This window comes from Oncorhynchus tshawytscha, linkage group LG10, assembly GCF_018296145.1.
Source record: "Oncorhynchus tshawytscha isolate Ot180627B linkage group LG10, Otsh_v2.0, whole genome shotgun sequence".
Lineage (NCBI taxonomy): Eukaryota > Metazoa > Chordata > Actinopteri > Salmoniformes > Salmonidae > Oncorhynchus > Oncorhynchus tshawytscha.
This window is the reverse complement of record NC_056438.1, coordinates 53,513,139-53,540,142: the sequence shown is the minus strand read 5'-3', so window position 1 is coordinate 53,540,142 and position 27,004 is coordinate 53,513,139. Positions and strand designations below refer to the sequence as shown.

Sequence of the window (27,004 nt, the reverse complement as noted above, 5' to 3'; positions counted from 1 at the left end):
GCTTTTCCCACCATGTAGTAAAAAAAAATGTCGCATCATCTTAACATTATGCACCTTGAAAAGCTGCAAAAATGATTGATTTTGTATCATACACATAGCGTTTAAAGGCAGACTTTTAATTTGAAGGTAAAATCTGAAAACCTGAAGTCTCAATGCTGCTGCCCTGTCTCTGTTGAGCGTCTGTGGCGAAACGTAGTTTTCCATGGGTTGTGGTACATATAGTTTTCTAAACTGTGCTAGTTGCGTTTATCTTTTGATATGAGTCCAAACCAGGACACATATAATAATTTAATCAATACTAAGCTAGATTTATTATCTTATTGTGTCAAGTAACTATGCCTATTACAGTCAGATTTGGATAAATTAGTTGTTTATTTGGCTTAAAATTTACTACAAGTACCATGATGCGTTTTGGTTTTGCACAAATCAACCTAATTTATTTATTTACCTGGATATGTTTTACATTTATACACTTCTAGAACAGAGTATGTGCAATACAAGTGTGTGCTAACGAATCTCTAACGTTCCTGTGTCAAAAGATTAACGGTACATGCATGAGGAGACAGCAACATATAAGGAGTCATTATATGTTGGCAACATTAGCTAGTATTAGCCACTAGCTAACTACATTGTAAGTCTTCCCAAATTCGAGAAACATTTTGTTGTAATCAATGTCAATATATATTTTATTTGGCTTTACTGCTATTAGCCCATACAAACGCATTGAATAATAGGTTCACCACATGGAACAACAGCTAGTCCCCCCCAGAAATATCTAACGTAAGTTATTCTTTCCATAATAGTTTGTAGGCCAAACCGTTTGGACGCTACATACGATTTTGTTAGAAGACCGATTTTCGGGATGTCTCATGGCCTGACAAAAACCGCTTTACCGCTGTCAACTTTCACCGCAGATATGACATAGGTGGAGGATAACAGATCTCTACTTTAAATGGACGGATTTTGATGTGGATTTTGCATTATGCTAATTCGATTTTCACAGGGACGCGGACATCGAGGTGCATGTACACTAGATAGTGGTAAATTGGCGAGTGATGTTTAGGCCGCCCATTGTAACTCGCTTGCGGACGTGCTGGCAGCATATGGCAGCCTTCTCGATTGTTCGTTAAGAATTCAGCATAGCAAGTTTGTTTGAAGGTCTTGTTATTAAATGGGTACATAGTTCAATAGTAATATCCTCTAAAACGCTCTGGTGACAAACAAAATTTGCTGCCCTGTTTCCAATTGTCCACATGGCTGGGATAACCTTATTCATTTAAAAAATATATATTTCGAAAATGTTTAAAAATATATATGTATTATTAGCTAACTAGCTACAGTGTACACTGTAAAAAAAAAACTCCAAATGCATTCGTAGGTAGGCAGCTAACGCCATGGAGAAGGGTAAAAGGATAGCAGCCCCAACTGTCAAGGTGAGAGAATAGGCTATTCTGGATAGGGCAGGTAGTTTTGTGTAGTTCCTTTCCCTAGAAGTGAGGATGGAGATAATAGTAACAATATTCAGTGCGGTGTAATTTGACTATAATAAAGTCTGTTTCTTGTGAGTTTTTCTGTCCTCAGATAAAGAGAGTTACAGTATGAAAGCCTGTCTACATATTAAGAGGTCCCAATGAAGAGCAGTGGTTCTCAGTCCTGGTCCTGGGGACTTAAAGGGGTGCACATTTTTGTGCACACACAGATTCCTGTTGTACACTGTGTCTTTAACTACCTTATTTTCTCAATAAGTCTCTCTTCTTCATTTCATCCCCCCCTGATCCAAGGTCAGTTTTGCATTTCACCTCATGATTATTATGATGACTAACAATGTAATAATAAAAAATAAAACCAGGCTTAAACATGCTATCTCTCTCCATCTGTCTCTTGTCTGCAGATATGTTTTGATGTGAAAGAGGATGCCAACCCCCCAGTCCCATCATCGCCCTCACCCGCTTTTAAGATAACCTTCGGGCTGATGAAACACTATTATGTAATTGTGATAAACTGAGAGAATATTTGGGTTGCACTGTGATTCAGTAATCATATGCTGCCTTCCCTGCTCCTATGTTCTTACCTCTTTCCCTTTCTGTCTTTTACACCTCTCTCGCCACCAACTCTTCCTGTTTTTATAATGCACAACAGATGTGCAGTGAAGTACAGATTGAACTTGTATTTATAATATTACAATTATAATATTTATAATGCATGTATTTATAACACTTGGATAATAAACTATCAATAAAGTGTTTCACATTCTCTACTGGTTGAAATGTAGTCTCTCATTTGATGAAATACTACACCTATCCTGTGTTTATCAGATCAATACAGATGAAGGGCATTAGATATTGAGATGAACCAAGGACCAAGATTTCAACACTGTTGAAGTGTATAATTGTAATCATTCAAAGACTGGAATTTGATACTCCTGGTATTGGATATGACAAAACTAATCAGATATTCATACCTGAACTGCACCTTTATTTGCCAAGGTAGAGTACATTTTCAGTGAATATATTAAATGTACAGGCTACGATGTGGGATCTCATGCATGGTAATAACTACGTGTATACGACTTGCATCCTTGGCACAAAGTTATATTATATTCTACTCAATCCATAGGCTTCATCAATGTCATTCAGACTGTTTTGAAGTTGACACAACTGGCTATGATAGCTGAGGTTCATGGCTAGGTTCTGAACTAATATTGTATACCAAACGTTTGTGTCCATACACAGATCGGCTAGATAGCTAGCTACACATCCATAGGCATACAGGTATTTTTATACTCCACTGCACAATAAGCAAGAACATAGCTATCTACATTATTTCATCTATCTGCAAGCTTACATAATTGTACATTCAATTTGCAGTAACTGCTTTAGCTAGCTAGATTATTACATCCATTGTTTCACAAGATGACACCCTGGTTTGCTGGTTGTTTCAGGAGTCCCTAAAACATTAAAGAACCAGAATTACAATTTCAGACTCATGTCAATACACCCATAAAGCTAGTCAGCTAGCTCGCTAAATCGCGATTTTCATAAATTAACTTAATGATTATAAATATGCATACTCGTTTGTCTCTACATTAACTAACATATTCCTGTCAACCTTACATTTTTGCATGATTTGTTATGACGTTATAATCACTGACGTTTGCTTCCTTCCCAGTATTTCTGTCAGCCCTTTAAATTTGAGGTGTCCAAATATCTTAGAAAATATGGTAGTAATCTTGCTAAGACCAGAAGAGCTGAGGAGGAAAAGGTGATCATTAAGATAACTTCCCTTTCTCAGAGGTCCCCAGCTGACCTCTTGGGGGAGGAGAAGATGGAACTAATTGAGTTACAAAATAAACTGGATAATATATATAAATTAAAAGCAGAAGGAGCCTTTATTAGATCTAGGAAAAAATGGATTGAGGAGGGAGAACAGAACTCATTGAGAAATTTCACTCTAAAAATAACACTATCCATAAATTAAACATTGATGGTGTTATTACAGATGACCAAAAATGAATTGCTAAATACTGCAGCAATTTTTACAGAAAATTGTAAAGCTCTACGTACTGTCAGGAATCCACAGATATGTTTTTTAACTCACTGAATAATGCTCACTCTATCAGTGATATAGAATCTAAACAGTGTGATGAACCCATCAAAGTTGAAGAGATTATAGAGTCTATCAAACATCTAAAGAACAATAAATCACCAGGTGTTGATGGAATTACATCAGAATTTTACAAATTATTTTCTGAACAAGTAGCTCCCTTCCTATTTGAAGTCTTTTTAGAGAGTATTAAAAACAATGTTCTCCCTCCTACAATGAGTCAGGGGTTAATAACACTGATACCTAAGCCTAAAAAGAAGTGCTGCTCATCGATAACTGGCGTCCAATTTGTCTTCTTAATAATGACTATAAGATATTAGCCTCACTACTTGCAAAAAGAATTAAAGAAGTCCTGGATGCAATCATTGATGAAACACAGTCTGGCTTCATGAGGAACAGACATATTTCTAACAATGTCAGACTAGTATTAGACGTACTTGACTACTCAGACCTAATAACTGAGGATAGCTTCATATTATTTTTAGATTTTTATAAAGCATTTGACACAGTAGAGCATCAGTTTCTCTTCCACTCCCTTGAGAGACTTGGCTTTGGGGATTTTTTCTGTAAGGCTATTAAGACTCTCTATGCAAATGGTAACAGCTCTATCAAATTTAAATATGGCACCTCACCTAGATTTGAGTTAAAGAGAGGAATTAGGCAAGGTTGTCCTATCTCTCCGTACCTGTTTTTATTAATCACCCAACTTCTTGCAAATTCTTTAAATAATAGTCCTGTACAAGGTATTTCCATAGCTGGTAAAGAAATTATTATAAGCCAGCTGGCTGACGATACTACACTTTTTCTGAAAGACGCTAACCAAATTCCCATATCGATCAATGTGATACAATCCTTTTCCATGGTCTATATCTTAACATTAAGAAATGTGAACTCATGGCTGTCAAAGATTGTGTGACACCTTCATATTATGGTATTCCAGTAAAAGAAGAACTTACATATTTAGGCATAACCTTTACAAAGGATCAGAAGTCTAGAGGCTTACTAAATTTTAACCCTCTTATTAAAAAAACCCAGAAGAAACTAAATCAATGGCTACAGAGGGACTTATCTTTAAAAGGTAGAGTCCTAATAACCAAGGCTGAAGGTATCTCTAGACTAACATATGGTGCTCTATCTTTATATCTTGACCGTAAAATAAGCAAGGAGATAGACCAGATGCTTTTCAACTTTCTTTGGAGAAACCGTACCCATTACATTAGGAAAACTGTTGTAATGAACACTTATGAGAATGGTGGACTGAATTTTCTGGATTTTACTACTTTAAATAATACTTTCAAGATCAATTGGATAAAACACTTCCTAAGAAGACCCACTTCTATCTGGAATTTTATTCCTCATCATGTCTTCTCTACTTTTGGTGGCCTTAACTTCATGTTGTTTTGCAATTATAATATTGACAAAGTTCCAGTGAAACTTTCTGCTTTTCATCGGCAGGTTTTCTTGTCATGGTCCTTAATTTATAAACACAATTTTTCTCCACACAGATATTATATATGGAATAATCGGGATATATTGTATAAAAATACCTCTCTGTTTTTAGAATATTGGTTCAGAAATAATATCCTATTGGTGAGCCAACTGGTAAATGCAGAGGGTCTTTTACTCAGTTATAAAGAATTCTTATCACTTTACAAGGTCCCTGTAACACCCAAAGAGTTTGCAATTGTTTTAGATGCCATTCCCTCAGGTGTTGCTATGTTATTCAGGAACATGTCAAGACCTGACCCTCAGAGCCTACCTTCTATTGACCCTGTTGACTCATCAGTAGGAAAGATTTGTTTCTCTTTTGGTCCATTCAACAACAGAGCGATACGATCCTTGTTTCAGCAGGATGTTGTATCTATACCTTATGTCATGCCTTATTGGAATGGATTTATTGATAATATCTGTTGGAAAAAAAGTTTGGATGTTGCCACACACATACCTACTTGTTAACAAAATTAAGGAAATTTCCTTTAAAATTATTCATAAATATTATCCTGCCAACCACTATATGAAGAAGTTATGAAGAAGAAGGATGAAGGAAAACATCAACTCCAATTGCTCCTTTTGTAATGACCACCCAGAAACAGTTGTGCATCTTTTTTGGCATTGTATGCATGTAAGAAAACTGTGGCAAGACATCAGTAGGTTTATAATTGAACACATTTATGAAGATTTTACACTATTGTGGAGAGATGTACTGTTTGAGATGTACTGTTTGGATTCTTTACATACAATAGAAATAAGCGGAATCATTTTTATGTAATTAATTTCATTATTCTTTTGGCCAAATAGAAAACCACATTTTCGTACCCTACAAAAAGAAATTGAACTGTATTTTAAGACGGTTAAATGCTCTACTAACAAAAAAGCTGTTAGAATTGTAAGTATATGCATGTCCCTTAAGTTAAGGTCCTTGTGTAATTGTAGTGTGATATTGTACCCCCCTAGCGCAATTGTCCATTGTTTGTAATTGTTTGTATGCTTGTGTTCCCTCATGTGCTTTATGTATTGATTTGTTGTTAATAAAAAAATTTATAAAAATATTTAAAAAATTCTGTCAGCCATCTTCCCTGAAGAAAGTCTCCATCATTGGGTCGCACAGCGTCAAATTCTTCTGGGAACCACTCTGATTGGTCATCGCCCAGCGGTCACCGCTGGTGATTTGCATAAAGTTGGGAAAATGTTATCTTTTTCACCGACTCCCACGCAACTTTCGCACCTCCCAAAGGTCCCCCGCCCTCTCCACTGCTCACTGCTTTGCTTTCATTGAAATGAATGGTATGCGGTGTATCACCGCACAGCAACCTATGCTAGTGTATCATGAGGGGTGAATTTGTCAAATTGATTGATAGCGGGGGCGCAAGATCGCGCAGAAGACCACAGTGGTCAAGTGAATACTTTTTTCCGTCACTTGCAGTGCTGCTGGTTAGTACTTGCAGTGCTGCTGACAAGATACTCTGAAAATATTGAAGAATATTTAGGACCATCAGTTCTCTATGAAAGAACCAGTGAAAACTAAAGACAGCAAAGTGCGCACTTGCACTTGGAAAGAATCTGGCAGATATAAACAATTCATATTTTAGAAGGTTGGTGCTGGGTGGTGGCGAGCTAAATTTACGGTGCTAACGTGCTACTGTAGCTACCTGGCTGTTGCTACTTAGTTGGCATCTGTGGCCTTGTAGTTTAAGCTAGCTAACTGAGTAGCAAAAGTTCGCAAGTCCAGTAGCTATCGTGGTTGCACAAATGGTGAGTACTGTTCATGCCATTTTAATATAGAAAACCAACTCCGCAACAGGCTTCCATCTATGCCTGTCTCGCATGCATTTGTCGTTGATTTGTTTTAGCTAGCTAACTTTAGCCGGCTTACGCATTAGGTTAACGTTAACTATAGACAACTAACGTTCGCTAATTTAGTTTATAAAAATTCTAACCAATTCGTGTAACATCATTTACGTAGCTTGCTTGTTTGCTAGGTAAGATATGGCCTAAATGCTAGCTAGGTAACGTTACATAGCTAAGATTATTTTTGTGTTCAGTGGTTGCTTGACAACCGAAATTAAAGAGACAGCGGGCCATTTCTGGCGAGCTGGGTAGTAAGATAGCTATCATACTTTGCCAGCAATATGATCTGATGATATTACAACAGCATAACTAGATACATTTAGTGAAATATGACCAAAGTTAAACTGTCTGTAGTCAATCCTAGACTTGTTGAGGCTGTTTTGTCGAGTCCAAAATGCTGCTACTAGCTAACGTTAGCTACCTAGCTAAATGTTTACAATTAATGACATTGCTTACTAACGTAAACAACATCACTATTTAACTATTTCATTGACGTTACTATTTACTAGCTAGTTAACATTATATTCTCACCCAGAAGTTCTTAAATGGCTAGAATGTAAATGTTATACTGTTTGCAAGTACATTTGAGCTCTATTATTAGACATTGTTTAATTGTGTCACTGTCACTTTCACAGTGAGCCTGCATTATAAATGGAGATGGATAATGAACTTAAGAAATTCATCCAGCAACAGAAGGCCAGAGTAGCAGAGGATACAAAATCCACCTTACCTGGAAATAAGGGTGTGTTTCCGTGTTTATTTTTACTGTGGTGATAGAATGCTGAAAATGTTGGAACTTGGGTCGTTCCATGTCATTTCAGCAAGCCATGACACCATCATCTCAGGTTGTTCTGAAATCGTTTCTGTAGTTAGAAACAAATAAGATATGCATTATTTTGTTGAGAATAATTTGATCGCTGAGAAATTAAATAATAGATTGCTTGTCTGTCTGCCGCTAACTTTAGCAGGCTTGTAAATGTGCATGCATGCCGCACATGGCTAGTCGAACGCAGAACTCTTCATTGAGACAATGCTGAAACATCAATCCACAGGTGAGTCGGTGCCACATTTGAATTTGTGCCGAAGTCAAAATGAAAGAAAAGAAAGCTTGCAAATTCAGTAGGCTATGGTGTGAAATGGGCTTAGAAGTGAAGTCTTTATTAATGTTAATGCAGACTTTGGTGTGTTTATCAATGCTCAACCAAAAACACCTTTCTCCCCCACTTCTATCAATAAGTTCTACAAAATTATGACTGTGTGAAGTGCAAAATGCATTCTCTCATTACTAAATGTGTAATGTGATATATTTTAACATTACTATTTTTTTACACGCAACAAATTTGATTAATAAACTATTTAATCAATCATCTTCTGCAAATGAAGGGAATGATGACATAATCTTTGCAGCAGGAAGGGAATCTGATTTAATTGGTCCTCAACTCGTGGCTCAGTCATTTCATTCAGGGTAAGTGGAGTTAGCCAACCCTGGAGCAGGTTAGTTCTGAAGGATTTGTTGCCATAGAAATGTACCTTGCTAAAGGGTGTGCCCCTTTCTTTTTACCGGTTATACAGAGTTGAACTCAGTTGATCAAAGTTACCTCTCAAACTGCTCAAACTTGCTTCGGAGGATAGCCCTCTGGTCCATAGACTGCTTACAAGGTAAGAAAACCAATGTGTAATTTTTTTTAATTGGGTGAACTATCCCTTTATAATGATGGGGGATTCTTAAAAAAAAAAAAATCTAATCACCTAATAGCAGGAACAGCACCACCTATTGGTCAGATCAGGATTTAGGATGGGACATAAACCCAACAACTTCAATAACCAATTTCTTTGAATAGGCGAGACATTTTTTGGGGGGACCATTTTTTTAAATTTATTTTTTGTTGTTGTGGATTTCTCATGTCTAAGTCATCAGATGTTAGGTGCTATATTTAACAACGTTATATGAATCCTATAAATTGACAATTTGGGTGCAATCAATTAGCTTAATTTAGCAGATATTCATTTACATATCAACAAATTAATGTTGTAGGAATGCTAAACTTATATTTTTCTGTTGACAGAAATGATTTCAGAACAATCTGAGATGGTGGTGTCAAACCTCTTTCTTGTGCTTTTTGAGGTGGAATGATTCACTTGGACATGGGTGAAATGCATGCTACTTTGTGTTTGGTGACAGCTGAGCAAATTATTGCAATTTTCTGGCCTGTGGCTGGATCAACAGACAAAAGATCACAAGACCTATGATCACACACTCAAGGAAAATATCCCTCCATTTAAGTCGTTCACGGCACAAGGGAAAGGTACAGTATACACTGAGTGTACAAAACATTAAGAACACCTTCCTAATATTGAGTTGCATTCCCCCACCCCCTCCTTTTGTGCTCAGACCAGCCTTGATTTGTCGGGCCATGGACTCTACAAGGTGTCAAGCATTCCACAGGGAAGCTGGCCCATGTTGACTCCAATGCTTCCCACAGTTGTCAAGTTGGCTGGATGTCCTTTGGGTAGTAGACCATTCTTGATAGACACAGGAAACTGTTGAGAATAAAAAAACATGCAGGGTTGCAGTTATTGCCACAAACCAGTGCACCTGGCAACCATACCCCATTCAAAGCCACTTAAATATTTTTGTCTTGGCCATTCACCCTCTGAATGGCACACATACAAATCCATGTCTCAAATGTCTCAAGGCTTAAAAATCCTTCTTTGACTTGTCTCCTCACCCTCTCCTCACTGATTGAAGTGGATTTAACAAGTGACAATAAAGGGATCATAGTTTTCACCTGGATTCACTCGGTCAGTCTGTCATGGAAAAAGCAGGTTTTCATAAAGTTATGAACCCAATTTGTAAGATACTTTGTGGTAGATCTAGATCCTGACCTATGGGAAGTATTTTATTTCATGTATACCATTCGGTTTTTCAGAGGAGAGTTGTTGTCTAAGTTTACCTTTGGGTAGAGACTATGAGAGGAAGAAACAGAAGTTACATCAAGAGCTCCGTCTGGACTACAGACACTTCATGGCTCAGGTAATAATATTACCAATGTCAAAAATTATGTAGTTGTTACTTACAAATGTGTAACCTGTCAACATACATACATTGGCCATAATATTTACTTGTGTGTGATAAACGAGCCCTGGAATGGTACGAGTGCAAGGAGTCAGTGCCGTCTCCTACCAAATGTATATATTTTTAAACAATGATCTCTGCTTTGGGCTGATTTGGCCAATTTGGCCCTTAATTATAGAAAAAAAATGTGAATGCTGCTGAACCAGGCCCACCCCTTCCCCTTGGTGAGAGGAGAGCTGCTAAGGTAACCTAAGAAGTGCTATGTGTAGCCTATTTTTATATCAAGCTCTGTCAACTGAGGCCTCTTAGTTCATTCCAAATAGCCAAATCTATATATACACTTAGTATACAAAACAACAACCATTCTCTCAACGTGAGCAAGACAAAGGAGATGATTGTGGACTACAGGAAAAGGAAGGCCGAACACACCCCCATTCACATCGAGAGTTTTAAGTTCCTTGGTGTCCACATCACCAACAAACTATCACGATCCAAACACACCAAGACAGTCGTGAAGACGGCACGACAACAGCTTTTCCCCCTCAGGAGACTAAAAAGCTTTGGCATGGGTCCACAGATCCTCAAAGTTCTACACCTGCACCATCGAGAGCACCACCAATAGGTGGTGCTGTTCCTGGTTGCATTACCACCTGGGATGGCAACTGCTCAGCATCCGATCGTAAGGCGTACAGAGGGTAGTACATGCGGCCCAATACATCACTGGCGCCAAGCTTCCTGCCATCCAGGACCTGTATACTCGGCGGTCAGAGGAAGGTCCAGTCACCCAAGTCATAGACTGTTCTTTCTGCTACAGCACGGCAAGCGGTAGAGGAGCGCCAAGTCTAGGTCCAAAAGGCTCCTTAACAGCATCTACTCCCAGGCCTTAAGACTGCTGAACAATTAATCAAATGGCCACCCAGACTATTTGCATTGGCATACTGAGTGTATATTATTACAAAAGGGCTGGTAAAACAGGTCTCAGTAAATGAAGAGAATTTGCTCAAATCTTCTTCTGAAAAATAATGTAAAAAGGGTGCTTGGAACCAGAAGTTGATCTTAAACTTGTCCTTTCCCCCTCATACATACAGGAGCAGATTGCCTTTCTCAGAGCTCCTCCAGACCTCCCTGATGTTCACTGCAGCCCCAGACCCCCGGTGCACGCTAAGAGGGTCCCCTCTAGGAGAGAGACAGCCACGCTGACTGAAGGCAAGAGGGGGCTGCACAGGGGAGGACACTTCCTGGTGGAGGGCAGTGGGATGGAGGGCCTGAGGCCTGAGGATAAGTTGCTCCTTCCTAGGGAGAAGGCCAGGCTGGTGAGAGTGGACTATGACTCTGAGGAGGACCTCACAGAGGAAGATCTGGATCTTATGGAGAGGAGGAGGCTCAGACAGACGGGGTCTGAGAGAGGAGAAGAGAGGAGGCAGCTAAGAAGACACTACAAAACCGACTTCAGGTGTTTTTAAAACACTCCCTTTGTGATACAAAGCATGATGTTGCACTTACCTGTAATAGATTCAGATCTTAGCTTTGTAATGGGTTAATTGTCTCTACTGAAATGGTCTTCGCTAAATGCTTGCCTCTAGGTCTATGTTTGAAAAAGTATTGTTAACCTTCCTCTTTTGCGCAGGGACATATCAAGGCTCAGGGACAGGAGAGTTGAGCTGCCTGACGACTACACAGAGACGCGTCATTATGCAGACAGGAAGGAGACTAACGGGTCTGTTGTTCCCGATGAGGATTACTTAGAGGCACGCTGGGGGACATCATCTCTGACCCCCAAAGCCAAGTATGTCAAACTATTCGTATTGAATAACATACATTTCTAAATGATTGTGGTAATGCCAATTTGGTACAAGTGAACACGATTGTATTGTCATGGCTCTCTTTTTGTTGTGGATTTTTAACGCAGTGCATTTTCTGTACAGTAATGTACATTTCTGTGAACAACTGCAGAAATATTTAATCTAATCTGGATTAAAGTTTTAATTTTCCATTGTCAGGGACATTGGGAGGAAAAGTACAAATGAAATGGGGCTGATGTCATACTGTCATCTGTTGTGCCTGGATCATGGCTTGTTCAAGCTTCTTGTGCCAGCTATTCGTAGAGATTTAGAATCCTCTCATACAATAAAATCATATGAAATCCCCAAACCAGCCTAGCATCAGACCAAAAAACGACACTTTCACTAAAACACAGACACTTATCGCTCAGTATTTTTCTATCTGTAAAGTGTAAGTGTACTGTGAGTGCTTATTGACGTCCTATCTGCCAGGCTGCAGGTACCAGCAGGGATGAAACCCAATGGAAGATCCAGATCCTCTACCAAGAAGGACGAGCCCGAATTTGCTACCGGACTAATGATTGGTAAGACCAATTCTGTTCAGATTTTTCGTAACTAAGTTTAACTACATTAGATAATTTGTTGATATTTCTCAAAAAATGTGGTGATATGGCATGTCTGACAGGGGCTGCAGATGCAGATGCTGCCTTGCAGAGAAGGAAGGAGAGGTACAGGCAGGAGCTGCAGGAGCAGATAGCTGAACAGCAGAGGAATAAGAAAAGGTGGTTGTTCATGTTTGTCTGATCCTGCTGTATGTGAAGAAGAAAGCCTTACATTATCCATCTTAGTGAGATGAGCTACAGGGGTCTACATAGACTCTTTAGCAGCATTGTAGTCATGAGGTAGATTTGTTTATAAGGCTGCGCTTACACAGGCAGCCAAATTCTGATCTTTTGCCACTAATTGGTCTTTTGACCAATTTGATCAGATCTTTTGCCTAATAATTGGACAAGATCCAAATTACTGCTGCTTACTAGTGGGGAGAACCTCATGAACAGTCTGTTCTTTGTCTTATTAGAGAGAAGGATTTGGAGCTCAGAGTTGCTGTGACAGGGTCGACTGACCCGGAGAAACAGGCAGATTGGATCAAACCGCTTGGGGCAGTGAATGGTGGCGACCATGCCAGAAAGAGAAATGACAGCTTGTACCCACTAGGCCAAGGTGTGGACGTACCAGGTGATGAGTTAAATGGGAGACCCAGTGAGGAGAGCCGAGAGAGGCTTCCCCCTGAGCAGCCCCGCATGGCCTTCCAGTCCCCCCTGCTGGAGTACAGCCACGCCCTGGGCCTCAGCAGTAGAGGCATCTCCCCTTACAGCCAGGCCATTCACAGGAACATGGACACCCCCAGGTAGCGAAGAAGCAGTAATCCTCATCTGCATCCTAAATGGCACCCAGGGCTCTGGTCAAAAGTGGTGCACTATATAGGAAATAGGGTGCCATTTGGGATACACCCCTCATCTATTCAATCTGATACATTCACTAGATTGTTTGACAAAATTAAACATTGCTGTATGATTTAGAATTTCTGTTTCAGGATTCCAGGTTTCCTTCCTCATCCACCATCCACATTGGCAGATGCACATAGAAGTCCCTATGACAAGGTCTACCTCTACCATGGAGCAAGGAATCCACTGGACCCTAACCCGGCCAACTGTAAGCACTACCAGTCTAAGTTAAATATTCAAGCTACATCAGTAGATTCAAATGGTTAAATACTAGTAAAAAAATATTGATTGGAGTGAAAGCGTATGTTCTATGATCTAGCCTAATTTGTGTTTTGTGGTATTATATAATATGTGTTGGGTTATGTGTGTTAGCTAGGAAATAAGCCCATGTCATGTTGCTATACACTTAGAAAGAGGTGTACATTGGTTTGACTGAAAGTATGTTCATTAGTGTTTGGTGGTTCTCTGTTAGATGGTCAGATCCTGCTGACAGGAGGGGGGCAGCCTGTGTCCTACCTGAGCCTCCCTCCTGCAGGGCCTCACCCCAGCCAGACACAGCACAGCCCTCCCAGTCAGCACAGTGGGAGCAGCCATCCAGAGCCCCCTCCACAGTAAGTACCTTACTAGTCATCTTATCCTGTCTCTTCCCTTCAAAATCCACTCTTCAGTAAGTAAGCCTTATCTGACCCAAAGAGGCTCCTGTCCTATGAGCCAATCTCCTGTTTCTGTAGCATGAGGCAGCTTGATGTACAATTACCCCCTGGATAGGATGCTAGTCTCTTCAGGTGGTGAGTAGTATTTTCTATTCACCAATAGGGAGCACCACCTCTAAATCTACCTTATTTGTGCCCTGTGTTGGACTTCTGAGAAGGTCATGCTCACTGGCCATCTGGACAGACAGGACTGTTGTTCCCTCCCTGCTGAGTGACGACTGCAGCCTGCACTGGTCTGCTCTGGACAGCTCTGAGCTCTCCCTCCTCCCTTACAGCTGCCTCCCAATAACTGTCCTCTCTCTCTCACTCTCCCTTCTCCTCTGACAATCGGAACATCCTGCTCAGTGATAGATTGAATTGCATCAATGCGTGAAATGTGACAAACCACGTCAATTGTCTACCTCCCGTTTGCCATACCTTTTTTGCATAATATTGATCATTTCAAATGGTTACATAGACGTATTTCATAGTAGTGAACATGCGTAAATATTTAATCTTTCAGCAGACCTGTCAGTGACGCTGCTATCATGGGTTCAGGGATTGGAGGATTTCCCGCCGAGCAGATCAAGCCATCTAAACAGTGTGTGTTAAGTTACAAGGAGGCACTGAGACAACAGGTACATTTTGAATGTGATTGTGGAAGGCAGCAGTGTCTTTCTCCTCAATGCTTGCATGCATTTCGTCACAGTGTGTTATTTCGGCAGGGAGACACCAGGAAAGGGAGCAGTCAGCTTTTTTGCCAGGTAACATGTAAGTCCTGCCATAATAATTCATGCACATGAGTAAATGAGGGATACAAAGCATGTTTAAAGCAGGTGCTTCTACATAGGTGTGGTTCTGGGGTAATTAAGCAATTAACATTCCATCATGAATAAAAATGCTGGTCAGGCCATTATTTTGGCTACCATGGCTATGACCCCGCCACAGGGCACTAGTGGTCACTGAATGGTTTGATGAGCATTAGAATGATATAAATCATATGCCATGGCCATCTGTCACCAGATCTCAACCCAATTGAACGCTTATAGGAGATTCTGGAGCGCTGCCTGAGACGCAGCGTTTTCCACCACCATCAACAAAACACCAATTTATGGATTTTCTCATGGAAGAATGGAGTCGCATCCCTCCAATAGAGTTCCAGAAACTAGTAGAATCTATGCCAAGGTGCATTGAAGCTGTTCTGGGTCATGGTGCCCAACCCCCTATTAAGATGTTTATTTTGACAGTTACATGTAGGTGTGTTGTAGAATCAGATTTGTTTTGTTTTACTGAACCCATTCCCTCAGACATTCTCACAGCAATTTACCAATAGCTATGCCTATCAATATACCATTGCACTCTTCTCTATTGTCCTTTTTACATGACCAGTGAAGACAAAAGACAAAAGCACATCTGGGTTGTACAGAATTGAATGACTTTATTTGTCCTGTGAGGGAACTTCAATTTTGGATAATTTTGATAATTGGTATTCTAATGAAAGTGTTCCATCCAAACCTGACTGCAGATCCAGGATAGACAGGAGCGGCGGAGGCTGGACAGGGAGGAGAGGGATCGGTACGAGGCCAAGCTGGAGGCCGACATGAAGAACCACGACCCCTGGGGGAGAGGGGGAGGAGGAGCACCCCTCAGAGACAGCAGGGGCAACCTCATCAGTATGTTCCCTCTGCGACTTCTCTCCCTCCACACTATGGTCCACATATTCTCTGTGTTTTCTCACCTTTCAGTAGACATACGTTTGGATTACTAATCATGTGAATTGTCACCAGCCGATCTGCACCAGATGCACAAGCATAATGAGGAGGCCTACATCAACCCTGAGACATGGCAGAAGATGGCGACAGCCACCATGACAGTACTCCGAGAGGAGGACACCAGACCTCCCTCCACCCACAGAGTCTCAGGTAGATACAGGGGCTTTCACATTGATGTGATTCTCTATAAGGCATATGCAACAGGACAGAGAGGAAGGGTGTGTCCCAAATGTCATCCTATTCCGTACATAGTTCACTACTTCCGACCAGAGCCCTATTGGCCATTTAGGACACAACCCAAAGTGGTAGTGGCACCCTGACAACCTGTCCAGCTCGCTGTGTCAGGCTCAGCTAACATGTTATTTTGTCTGGTGGGTTTCTGTCAACAGGTTTTGTTCAGGCTCCTTTGTTTGCCAGAGGCAGTGTTTTTGGTAACCGGCCCACACCACAGCAAGTCCACGAACAGGACAAGCACAAGGCTTACCTCAAACAACAGGTACTGGATGTCCCACCTCGGCACTGTGTGGCTAAAATAGTCTTTTCACATCATCAGCTGAAATTCACTAAGTCACGTAAAAAAGCTTATTGCGGAGCTTAAATAACAATGTTGTACTGATGCGCATTGATGGTTTGGTTTACCTTAGTCAGCTACGGTATGTGATTGGATACACGTACACACAGTGATTACCCTGGTTGTCTGTCCTGCTGCCTAGATTGAAGAGAAGCGGAAGAAGGGGGCGGAGGAGCGAGAGAGCCAGAGGCTGGAGGAGGAGAAGGAGGAGAAGAGGCTGTTTGAGCAGAGGGAGTGCATCCAGAGAGAGTATGAAGAAGAACAGGACAGGAAGAAGCGCAAGGAGATGGAGGTCAGTATTAACTGGACCAGGGCTTGGGTTCACTAAGGGAGCTGTAGCGTTATGTTACACTGCAATACTCTAGCTACTAGTATGAGTAACATGTCAATCAGCTGAATGCTATCATATGACATGAGTCATTCAGTTCAGGAAATCTTTATTGTAACACACATTTCAGAGGACTGAGCAAGGTTTTTCTCCCTCCAGCAAAAAGCCAAGAATGAGCAGCTGATCCGTCTGGCTGAGGAGCGAAAGAAAGAGGTGGAGAGGAAGAAGAAAGAGGCAGAGGAGAAGGAGAACTCTGCCCTGAGGAAGCAGTATGAGAAAGAGAGACAAGCACGTCTAGAGGAGGTGAGCTGACTGGAAAACGCTCCGTTTGACCCTCTGAACATCGAGGGGCGGTTTACTGTACACATTAAGCCTATTCCTCGACTAGAACTCATGCTCAATGGATTATCTCCATTTAAAGCTCTCTACTTAATCTGGGAAACTGAGTTGAGTGATGACATTGTGGTTGCCTGTCTAATAGGTACCAAGGGAGCCGTCTCCCCCCATCCCCACCCTCCGGAAGAGGTATCAGGCTCCCCAGTACACCCCCAGACCTCCGTCCAAGGACAGCCGTCGCTCTACTGCTGTCTCCCTGTCTGTGAGTGACTTCCAGAGCCCACAGCATGTCCTCTTCCACACTACCATTGGGAAATAGTTTGACTGTGAGGAGAGATTAGTGGAGAATGACTGGGTCTGGTCTTCCTTCCTCTCTTCCCCCTGTAGGAGCATTCTCTATCAGGGCTCCAGTCCCCTCCAGTCCCAGCCCGCTGGAACCAGCTGAGAGCTGCCGGTAACACTGACTCCCACAATAATACAACGCATAGTAGTTCAACTGTTTTCTCTCAACTTCTGAGATACTGATGTCTGTCTGTGCGTGCCAGAAGACCAGCGGGGTGTGATCAGTGAACTGTCGGTGCTGCGCAGACAGCTGCATAGCGAGCAGAAACGCCTGGAGGTCCAGCTACTGCAGTCAGAGTGGGAAGAGCTGGGCTCACCTATGAGTGATAGGTAAGGCTGGTGAGGTGATGCCCTCCACTGTTGGTCTCATGGCTTCAGCAAGCCAAGGCTCCAGGCTGTGTGTTAGTTGTAGTGTCCTATCTATAGGCTATGTCTCCAGGCTGACCGATACTGTGTCCAGGCTCAGGGACAGGCCCCAGGTGGATGTGTTTGACATGGCCAGACTGCGGCTGCAGGCCCCTGTCAGGAGACCCTCCTCCAGGAACACAGAGCCCAACTACCTGCATAGGATCCATGACTCGCTACAACTCCGATACAGAGGTGAAGGAGTACAGCGATTGTTTGATGAATACTGTGCTGGTCCCAAATGGCACCCTATTCCCTATGTAGGGTCTCATCAGAAGTGCACTAGGGAATAGGGTGCCATTGGCACATAACTCAGGGCACTGATTCTTATACATGAAATCTAACAGCAGTGTTCATCAACCAAATGCAGCAACTGGGGTTGTGTAGATTGCCTGTCACACTCCTTTTTTAGTGCACTACTCTTTACCAGGGTGATCAGTGATGTCATTCAGTATTGAATGGAGAAGTCATTGTTTGTGCTGCAGATGTTGATTCCAGAGAGGAGGAAGGTCACGGTTACTGTGAGCCCCCTAGGGACCGAGCTGGACAGAGGGTGGACATCCAGAGACGGGCTGGTTACAGGGTGCAGCAGCGCAGGATCAACAGCCTGAGAGAACCTGTTGACGGTCAGCAGCATTATCACCAAACACACATACTGTCCGCAGACACTAGGTCAACCTCTACCCACTGTCCGCAGACACTAGGTCAACCTCTACCCACTGTCTACTCAATATCAACCTCTACCCACTGTCCGCAGACTCACTATTAAATAATATTTTATCACCGACCCGTTGACTGCTCTGTCAATAACTAACTTATCAGGCTTTGTAAGGGGCTTAAATCATTTGTCTTTGCATTTTACAGATTGTTTTGACCTGGCACCACCCCCGCAACAAGACCATTATTTGGTGAGTTTATACTGACCAGTTCATTTAGCTAGTGCACTGAACCACGTACAGTGGTTTATTTGCTGTGCTGTACAGTACAGCTTGTCTGTGTGTGTCACTAAGCCTGTACACTCTGTTCTCCCCAGAGGAATGCAGTAGGGGATCCTATGAGAGGTTCTCTGTTGGAGTCTGACAGTGCCTTCATTGGTAGGCCCCTTGTGGTTCATTACTGTCCCTGGGTAGTAAGGGAAGGTGTGCGTGCATTGGGAATAACACATGGGGTGCATCCCAAATGGCACTCTTTTTCCCAAATAGTGCACTGCTTTTGACCGGCGGCCTATGGGCTCTGATCAAAAGTAGTGCACTATATAGGGAATACGGTGCCATTTGGGTCACACCCCAGTTTTTGTAAGGGAAAGAGTGACTTGAGTACCAGTCAAAAGTTGGGACACCTGTTCATTCAAGGGTTTTACTATTCTCTACATTGTAGAATAATGGCGACGATATCAAACTATGAAATAACACATGGAAAATATATTTTAGGTTCTTCTGAGTAGCCACCCTTTGCCTTGATGACAGCTTTGCACACTCTTGGCATTCTCTAAACCAGCTTCATGAGGAATGTCTTGAAGGAGTTCCCACAGATGCGGAGCACTTGGTGGCTGCTTTTCCTTCACTCTGTGGTCCAACTCATCCCAAACCCTCTCAATTGGGTTGAGGTCGTGTCATCTGATACAGCACTCCATCACTCTCCTTGGTTAAATAGCCCTTGCACAGCCTGGAGGAGTGTTTTGGGTCATTGTCCTATTGAAGAAAAACAAATGATAGTCCCACTAAGCGCAAACCAGATGGGATGGTGTATCGCTACAGAATGCTGTGGTAGCCATGCTGGTTAAGTGTGCCTTGAATTCAAAATAAATCAGTGTCACCCACCATGCTTCACGGTGGGAACCACACATGCGGAGATCTGTTCACCTACTCTGCGTCTCAAAGACACTGGTTGGAACCAAAATTCTCCAATTTGGACTCATCAGAACAAAGGACAGATTTCCACCGGTCTAATGTCCATTGATCGTATTTCTTGGCCCAAGCAAGTCTCTTCTTTTTGTTGTCCTTTAGTAGTGGTTTCTTTGCAGCAATTCGACCACGAAGGCCTGATTCACGCAGACTACTCTGAACAGTTGATATGTGTCTGTTACTAATGAACTTATCCTCTGCAGCAGAGGTAACTCTGGGTCTTCCTTTCCTGTGGCGGTCCTCATAAGAGCCAGTTTCATCCTAGCACTTGGTTTGTGACTGCACATTTTTTCCAAATTGACTGACCTTCAAGTCTTAAAGTAATGATGGACTGTCGTTTCTCTTTGCTTATTTTGAGCTGTTGCCATAACACAACTGATTTTTAGAAGGGAAGAAATTCCACAAGTTAACTTTGAACAAGGCATACCTGTTAATTGAAATGCATTCCAGGTTGTTGAAGCCATGAAGCTGGTTTAGAGAATGCCAGAGTGTGCAAAGCTGTCATTTTTATTTAACCAGGCAAGTTGGTTAAGAACAAATTCTTATTTACAATGATGGCCTACCAAAAGGCAAAAGGCCTCCTGCGGGGATGGGGGCTGGGATTTAAAAAATATATATAAATACAATATAGGACAAAACACACATCACAACAAGAGAGACAACACTACATAGAGAGACCTAAGACAACAAGATGGTAGCAGCACAAAACATGGTATAAACATTGGGCACAGTCAACAGCACAAATGTCAAGAAGGTAGGGACAACAATGCAGCCACAACTCAGTAAGAGTTTCCATGGTTAGGGTTAGTCTTTGAATGAAGAGATTGCGATAACTGTCCAGTTTGAGTGTTTGTTGCAGCTCGTTCCAGTCGCTAGCTGCAGCAAACTTAAAAGAGGAGCGACCCAGGGATGTGTGCTTTGGGGACCTTTTAACAGAATGTCACTGGCAGAACCGGTGTTGTATGTGGAGGATGAGGGCTGCAGTAGATATCTCAGATAGGGGGGAGTGAGGCCTAAGAGCATTTTATAAATAAGCATCAACCATTGGGTCTTGCGCCTGGTTTACAGAGATGAGAGTGCATGAGAGTGTTAGAGTGCAGTGATGTGTCCTATAAGGAGCATTGGTGGCAAATCAGATGGCCGAATCGAGAGCACCCTTACCTTCCGATCCATAAATTATGTCTCCGTAATCTAGCATGGGTAGGATGATCATCTGAATCAGGGTTAGTTTGGCTGCTGGGGTAAAAGAGGAGCGATTACGATAGAGGAAACCAAGTCTAGATTTAACTTTAGCCTGCAGCTTTGATATGTGCTGAGAGAAGGACAGTGAACCGTCTAGCCATACTCCCAAGTACTTATGAGGTAACTACCTCAAGCTCTAAACCCTCAGCGGTAGTAATCACACCTGTGGGAAGAGGGACATTCTTCTTACCAAACCACATGACTTTGTTTTGGAGGTGTTCAGAACTAGGTTAAGGGTAGAGAAAGCTTGTTGGACACACAAAGCTTTGTTGTAGAGCATTTAACACAATCTGGGGAGGGGCCAGCTGAGTATAAGACTATCATCTGCATATAAATGGATGATTGCCTATGATTGAGCCTTTGGGTACTCCCTTGGTGACAGGCAGTGGCTGAGACAGAAGATTTCTGACTTTATACACAGTACACTTTGCGAGATGTAGTTAGCAAACCAGGCCAAAGACCCCTCAGACACCAATACTCCTTAGCCGGCCCACAAGAATGGAATGGTCTGTATCAAAAGCTTTGGCTAAGTCAATAAAAATAGAAGCACAATATTGCTTAGAATCAAGGGCAATGGTGACATCATTGAGGACCTTTTAGGTTGCAGTGACACATCCATAAACAGGGCAAAATAGAAATAGGCCTATAACAGGATCAGCTTGATTTCCCTTTAAATAAAGGACGAACTGTGGCTGCCTTCCAAGCAATGGGAACCTCCCCAGAAAGGAGAGAGAGATTAAAAAGGTTGAAGAAAGGGTCTAACCAGATGGGTTTTTTTGGGGGTCAAGTTTAAGGAGCTCCTTTAGCACCTCAGACTCAGTGACTGCCTGCAAGGAGAAACTTTGTATCGGGGCAGGGAAAAAGAGGGAGAAGCATCAGGGATAGTCACATTAGAAGGGGTGGGAGATGAGGAAATGTTGGATAGGCAAGGAGGCATGGCTGAGTCAAATAGGAATCCTGACCTAATGAGTAATTAGAGCTCAGCCATGTGCTTCAACCACAACAACATTAAGGGACATGGGCAGCTGTGAGGAGGAGGGTTTATTCTCCAGATCTTTAACCGTTTTCCAGAACTTCTTTGGGCTAGACCCACAAAGAGAGAACTGCTCCTTAAAGTAACTAACTTTGGCCTTCCGGATAGCCTGAGTACACTTATTTCTTTGCCTGAACGATAGCCAGTCAGCTTGAGTGTGCCGAGCCTTTTGCTAAATGCAACTCTTGAGGTGGAGTAACTCTGCAAGATCACAGTCGAACCAGGGGCTGAACCTGTTTTTAATTCTCATTTTCTTTATGGGCGCGTGTTAACAATACCACTGAAAATATAAAAAAAGAAAGGTCCAAGCGTCTGACAGAGGGGATCAAGCTGATTCTATACCATTTTACAGAGGCCAGTTCATGAAGGAAGTCTTACTCATTAAAGTTTTTTAGCAAGTGTCTATGACAAATCAGGACAGGTCGTTTCACTGAGCAGCCATTACAACAGTGACCATTACAGAAAACACCAGACTGATCGCTATTAGGATTATTTGTGAGGAAAACATCAAGAAGAGTAGCCTTTTCTGTGTGTTTGGAGTCATACCTTGTGGGATTGGTAATAATCTGAGGAAGCTTTAGGACTTGGTCAGGTGGTTTAAGCATGTCCCAGTTTAGGTCACTTAGCAGGACAAATTCAGACTTAGTATAAGGGGCCAGGAGAGAGATTTGGGCAGGTAGGGTACAGGCCGGTGCTGATGGAGGACGATAGCACCCAGCAACAATCGACAAAGAGCTATTTGAAAGTTTAATGCTTAAAACCAGCAAATCAAATTGTTTGTGGACAGACTTGGTGGAGACAACTGAGCACTGAAGGTGATCCTTGGTAAAGATTGCCACTCTCCCACCTTTGGAAGATCTGTCTTGCCAAAAAAGGTTATAACAAGAAAGGATAACATCAGTATTCAAAACACTTTCTTAACCACGTCTCAGTAATGACCAACACATCTGGATTGGAGCTGTGAACCCACACTTTGCAATTGATCCGTCTTAGGTAATAAGCTTCTAGTGTTAACGTGCAGAAAACCCAGGCTTTTACGAGAGCAGAAATCAGAATTGGGGCTAGCAACAGTAGATGGGCCAGGGTGTACATGCACATTTCCAGATACACAGTAATACAATCAAGGCACGGCATAGTACAGGGAGAGCTCTGCAGTGATGATTTATGACATCTGAATGTGCAAAGTGTGGCTACATTGCGTCAATGCAAAGGGTAGTTACTTTAAAGAATCTGAAATAAACAAATACAAATATTTTATAACACTTTACTACATGAGGTCTTCAATATTATTCTACAATGTAGAAAATAGTAAAAATGTAAGAAAAACCCTGGAATGAGTAGGTGTGTCCAAACTTTTGACTGTTACTGTAATAAGTGATTTGTCTCCAGAACCCATGAGGGAAACCTTTCCAGTGCCCCCCACACCTGAGCAGAAGCCCCAGCTCTCAGCCAGGGAGAGGAGGCGGCTGGCCAAGAGGGCAGACCTGCACAATGTATGTCCTCTGACAGTCTGAACTGAACTATTTGAGACTGGGACCATATTCTCCGAGTGCCTCAGTGGGGGGTGGGGCTGATCTTAGATCAGGCCCTTCCCCCGTCCATGCAAACCTTTCATGATCGAAAAGGCTAAACTGATCCTAATTCTGCACTGAGATGCTTGACACAAACAGCCCCTGATCCCTACATTGTGATTATGGCCTCACTTCTTAAATGAAGAGGCCAGTGGCAGCTCTCCATTAAATGCTATATTCCTCTACCGTCATCATATCTTGTGCTCTGGCTTGTTTAGGAGCGGGTGTGCTCCAGAGAGCCTGTGGACCAGCCAGAGAACTACTCCCACCAGTCAGAGGCCAGTCTCAACACTGAGCAGCATGGCAGAGGGCATAACCACCATAGGACCAAGAGGCTGCCGGCTATGAGCCGCGGAACAGGTGGGTGAAGATCTTGGCCCTGGAAGATGGCAATGATTACATGGAGATAAAACCATAGAGGCTGTCATAGTGTGCCAGAATTGAACAATCTACCTGGAAGATTTCTATGAATGAGTATTAAGAAGATGGATGGGTTGTAGGCCTCTCTTCACGGTTGTTCTCTTGTCCAGCAGACCTGTCTAGCGATGAAGATGCATCTCCGCAGGTTTCCCCTCGTGCCCCAGAACCCCGGGGCTCAGTGGATATGGTTGCCATGGAGCCCTGGATCAGACCAGACACCTCAGAGACTCTGAAGCGCTTAATGACCGGTCAGACCCCCCGAGGGGAGAGGCTGACCAGCAGAGAGTCTGCCATCCAGGACTGGGAAAGCCCATCTACCCATCATAGCTAACCTTACACACCCCCCCCTCGGGTTGTACTATTGATATTAGTTTTTCTGCGTTTAAAATAATACAAACATTTTTGTGCAGACAAACTCAGTTGTATTGCAACTGTTGTCAAACGCTTTGTACATCAGCTGTACAACCGAGTGTTTAGGGGGCCTACGTTTATACACTGCCATCACTTGGCTTGATGCATCTACGTCAGTGGTCATGAAGACATAGTATCTCCTCAACACAGAAGGCTCATCTGCTTTAGCTTCTAGATTGATGTTGACTAACTTAGCCCTTTGCTTTTGTATCATGGTCTACCTCTGAAAATGCCTCTTGTTAATTTGCAATGCAGAATTAAGCTTCTTGTGAAAAACGCATAGATTGTACCTTCATGAAAAATATGCAGATTGTCTGAGAATGGTAGGCAACTCCATTCCTATAAGGACAGTGTGCAGGCATTTTCTCCAGTCAAGCACTATTGAAGTTGATTAGTTAAATCAGTTAAGCCTGCCTGTTGCCATCCTCTGAAAGGCGAATTAGAAAGTGATCTAGGGTTGCCTTAGCCTGATGTCCTGAACTGTTCCAAAGACTAATATTTATTCATTGTATAATAATGGCACTACCTTTTAATGTAAATTGTGTTAATGGCATGTTTTAAAATGTGACCTCATTTTCAACCTAATTAAATTATTTTAGATAAAGTTTTGTTCATTCTGTTCACCTGATAGCTGTTTAAATTTGTATTCAGGAAAATAGGGTCTCTTATAACAGCATAGTGATGTACCTGAAAATCGTCTGTCAACATAGTTACTTCTATTGCATATCAATGCAGAGTTAAACCTTTGTACATTCTCATTAGTCAGAGTTGATCTAACAAAAATGTATGTATAGCTCGTTCTCCAATGTAACTGACACTTTAACCCAAACATTTCATCTTGATTTCACAGGTGGCTAAGTGGAGAGCGGCTCATAAAACACCTGTAAACCATGTGTTTGATACTATTCCACTCCAGTAATTTTTATTTTATTTAACCTTTATTTAACTAGGCAAGTCAGTTACAAAAGAACAAATTCTTATTTTCAATGACGGCCTAGGAACAGATTTCTACCTTGTCAGCTCATGGATTTGACCTTGCAACCTTTCGGCTGCTAGTCCAACGCTCTAACCACTAGGCTAACCTGCCGCCCCATTACCACGAGCCTGGTCTCCTTAATTAAAGGTGCCACCAACCTCGTGCTCAATTCTCATAACCCAAGCTTTTTGAAAATGACCATACGTGTAGTGACAGTGCAGCTGAAATTAGTTTGCAAATTCAAATTGTTTTAATTTAAATGTTACAGTAAAAAAAAAAATCATTAACGTTGCTCATCCTTTTCACACCTCAGTTTCATAAAAGAATTCCAAGAGATAGGCAAAAAACACACCCTCCATAATGTTGGTCAGACAGCAAGAAATTAGTAAAATAATTGCATTGTTATTCTGATCATTAGTATGATATTTCTATGCCATACTGCAGCCAGTCATTCAGTGCTTATGTGGGCCCCACTCACTACACTATCACTGTGTGCAGCATGGAGGAGCTTCCAGTACCTTTCTGCGGGCCCTGTCACTTTCAGCTAACCAGTCCGCTTTAAGAATTCCTTGCGGCCCTCAGGGGCAGAGTGTTAAACAGCATCTGTGTTCCAAATGGCACCATATCCCCTGTATAGTGCACTATATAGGAAATAGGGTGCCATTCGGAATGCAAACTTTCCCTCTCCCACCCCAGAGAGGGACTGTCTTTGGAGCCTGTATCCTGTGCTGGTCCTGGTCCACTAGTGATGATGTCACTAGCTTCCAGCAAGCCCTAGCTCCGCTCTGGGACGGCAGCAGTGAAATGTCGAAGGCGTTGAAAGAACTTACGCAGCACGGCCCGGAGTTCTGGGATCAGGTCAAACTGCATGATCTCACAGTGGAGTGGGTAGTATCTGGATGCATGGGCCTTGAACTGGATAATAGAGGGATAAAGGGACAGGATCCAATTAGTTCATTCTCCACAGACATTTGAAGGGAAAATTACAACTAAGTCTCGGTCTCAATTCATCCTTGCATCCCATCTCCACCTTCTCAAACGTATTGGAGGAGAAAGTCCAAGCTCTCTCCCCTTGGACTTTCTTCCCCAATGCAATTTGAGAACGAGGCGAGGAAAGATTAATTGAGAACTCTACTTTGTGATCGACTCACCCTGTCATTGCTGATCTTCACCACCTTGGTGAGGAAGAGATTGGTCCAGGCTTCCCGGTGGCTCTCTGATGTCAGCGTGAGGAAGTAGCCCAGGGCTTCACTACACCCACTGCAATAAGAAGAGACATTACAGAAGAGTGTGGCACTTATTTCCAGACCCCGACCAGCAGAATATTAGTCTGGTGGAACCCAGCCTGATCTCAGTGTAACTCACTTTAAATGAAATGTGAGCGTAGCAGTCAGTCTGATTGACCAGGCAAGCAAAACACAGGTTCTTGCCTCAGTCTGTACTACCGGTAACCACTCCTGTCCACAATGATGGACTAAATGGTGCTGAACAGGAGATGCGTTTTACTGTTTTAGCAGAAGTCAATAGCACAATGTCCTCGAGCTGTTCTTACTTGAGCAGTCACCTCTGCACCTGTTCCCAGGCTGCCTTGCGGCTGTCGTCTGTGTACATGCGGAACAGGATACGGAGGCCACAGGCCAGACCGTTAGTCTCCTGCTTCAACAGGTTTGGTTTGGACTTCCCCTTGA

General features: G+C 42.4%; 1 protein-coding gene and 1 long non-coding RNA gene across 15 annotated transcripts; one reads left to right on the top strand and one right to left on the bottom strand.

Moving 5' to 3' along the window:
- The first annotated feature begins 6,320 nt into the window (after positions 1-6,320).
- Positions 6,321-24,944, top strand: LOC112260432 (centrosome and spindle pole-associated protein 1). Of its 13 annotated transcripts, none has more exons than XM_024435538.2 (30): positions 6,321-6,855; positions 7,587-7,693; positions 7,917-8,003; positions 8,335-8,416; positions 8,524-9,257; positions 9,882-9,985; positions 11,116-11,480; positions 11,655-11,813; positions 12,301-12,392; positions 12,494-12,590; positions 12,887-13,216; positions 13,403-13,521; positions 13,786-13,924; positions 14,529-14,643; positions 14,731-14,769; positions 15,531-15,678; positions 15,793-15,927; positions 16,167-16,273; positions 16,491-16,640; positions 16,836-16,979; positions 17,158-17,274; positions 17,400-17,466; positions 17,558-17,684; positions 17,794-17,954; positions 18,245-18,385; positions 18,624-18,667; positions 18,793-18,853; positions 23,328-23,431; positions 23,728-23,869; positions 24,040-24,944. In XM_024435538.2, exons 6-30 carry the CDS (start codon positions 9,977-9,979, stop codon positions 24,258-24,260), a joined length of 3,333 nt encoding a protein of 1,110 aa, XP_024291306.1. In that variant the 5' UTR covers positions 6,321-6,855; positions 7,587-7,693; positions 7,917-8,003; positions 8,335-8,416; positions 8,524-9,257; positions 9,882-9,976; the 3' UTR covers positions 24,261-24,944. The 13 variants fall into 13 exon arrangements, 11 of the variants coding, with proteins under 11 accessions (XP_024291306.1, XP_024291302.1, XP_024291301.1 ...); XM_024435539.2 differs by lacking the exon at positions 6,321-6,855 and having other exon boundaries at positions 7,920-8,003; positions 8,524-8,610; positions 9,018-9,257; XM_024435534.1 differs by lacking the exons at positions 7,917-8,003; positions 8,335-8,416; positions 8,524-9,257 and having other exon boundaries at positions 14,532-14,643.
- A 598-nt stretch (positions 24,945-25,542) lies between these two features.
- Positions 25,543-27,004, bottom strand: LOC112261100. 2 transcript variants are annotated; one of them, XR_002955103.2, is made up of 3 exons: positions 26,869-27,004; positions 26,468-26,576; positions 25,543-26,231 (listed from the first exon to the last, which is right to left on the bottom strand). It is a non-coding gene; the product is annotated as an uncharacterized LOC112261100 (long non-coding RNA). The 2 variants fall into 2 exon arrangements; XR_002955102.2 differs by lacking the exon at positions 26,869-27,004 and adding an exon at positions 26,682-26,857.

Excerpts from the sequence above, each read along its gene's own strand:
- LOC112260432 (XM_024435531.1), top strand. The coding sequence starts at position 7,603 with ATGGAGATGGATAATGAACTTAAGAAATTCATCCAGCAACAGAAGGCC. Across the intron at positions 17,955-18,244 it reads GCTACAACTCCGATACAGAG|ATGTTGATTCCAGAGAGGAG; the intron begins GTGAAGGAGTAC and ends TTTGTGCTGCAG. Across the intron at positions 23,432-23,727 it reads AGAGGGCAGACCTGCACAAT|GAGCGGGTGTGCTCCAGAGA; the intron begins GTATGTCCTCTG and ends TGGCTTGTTTAG.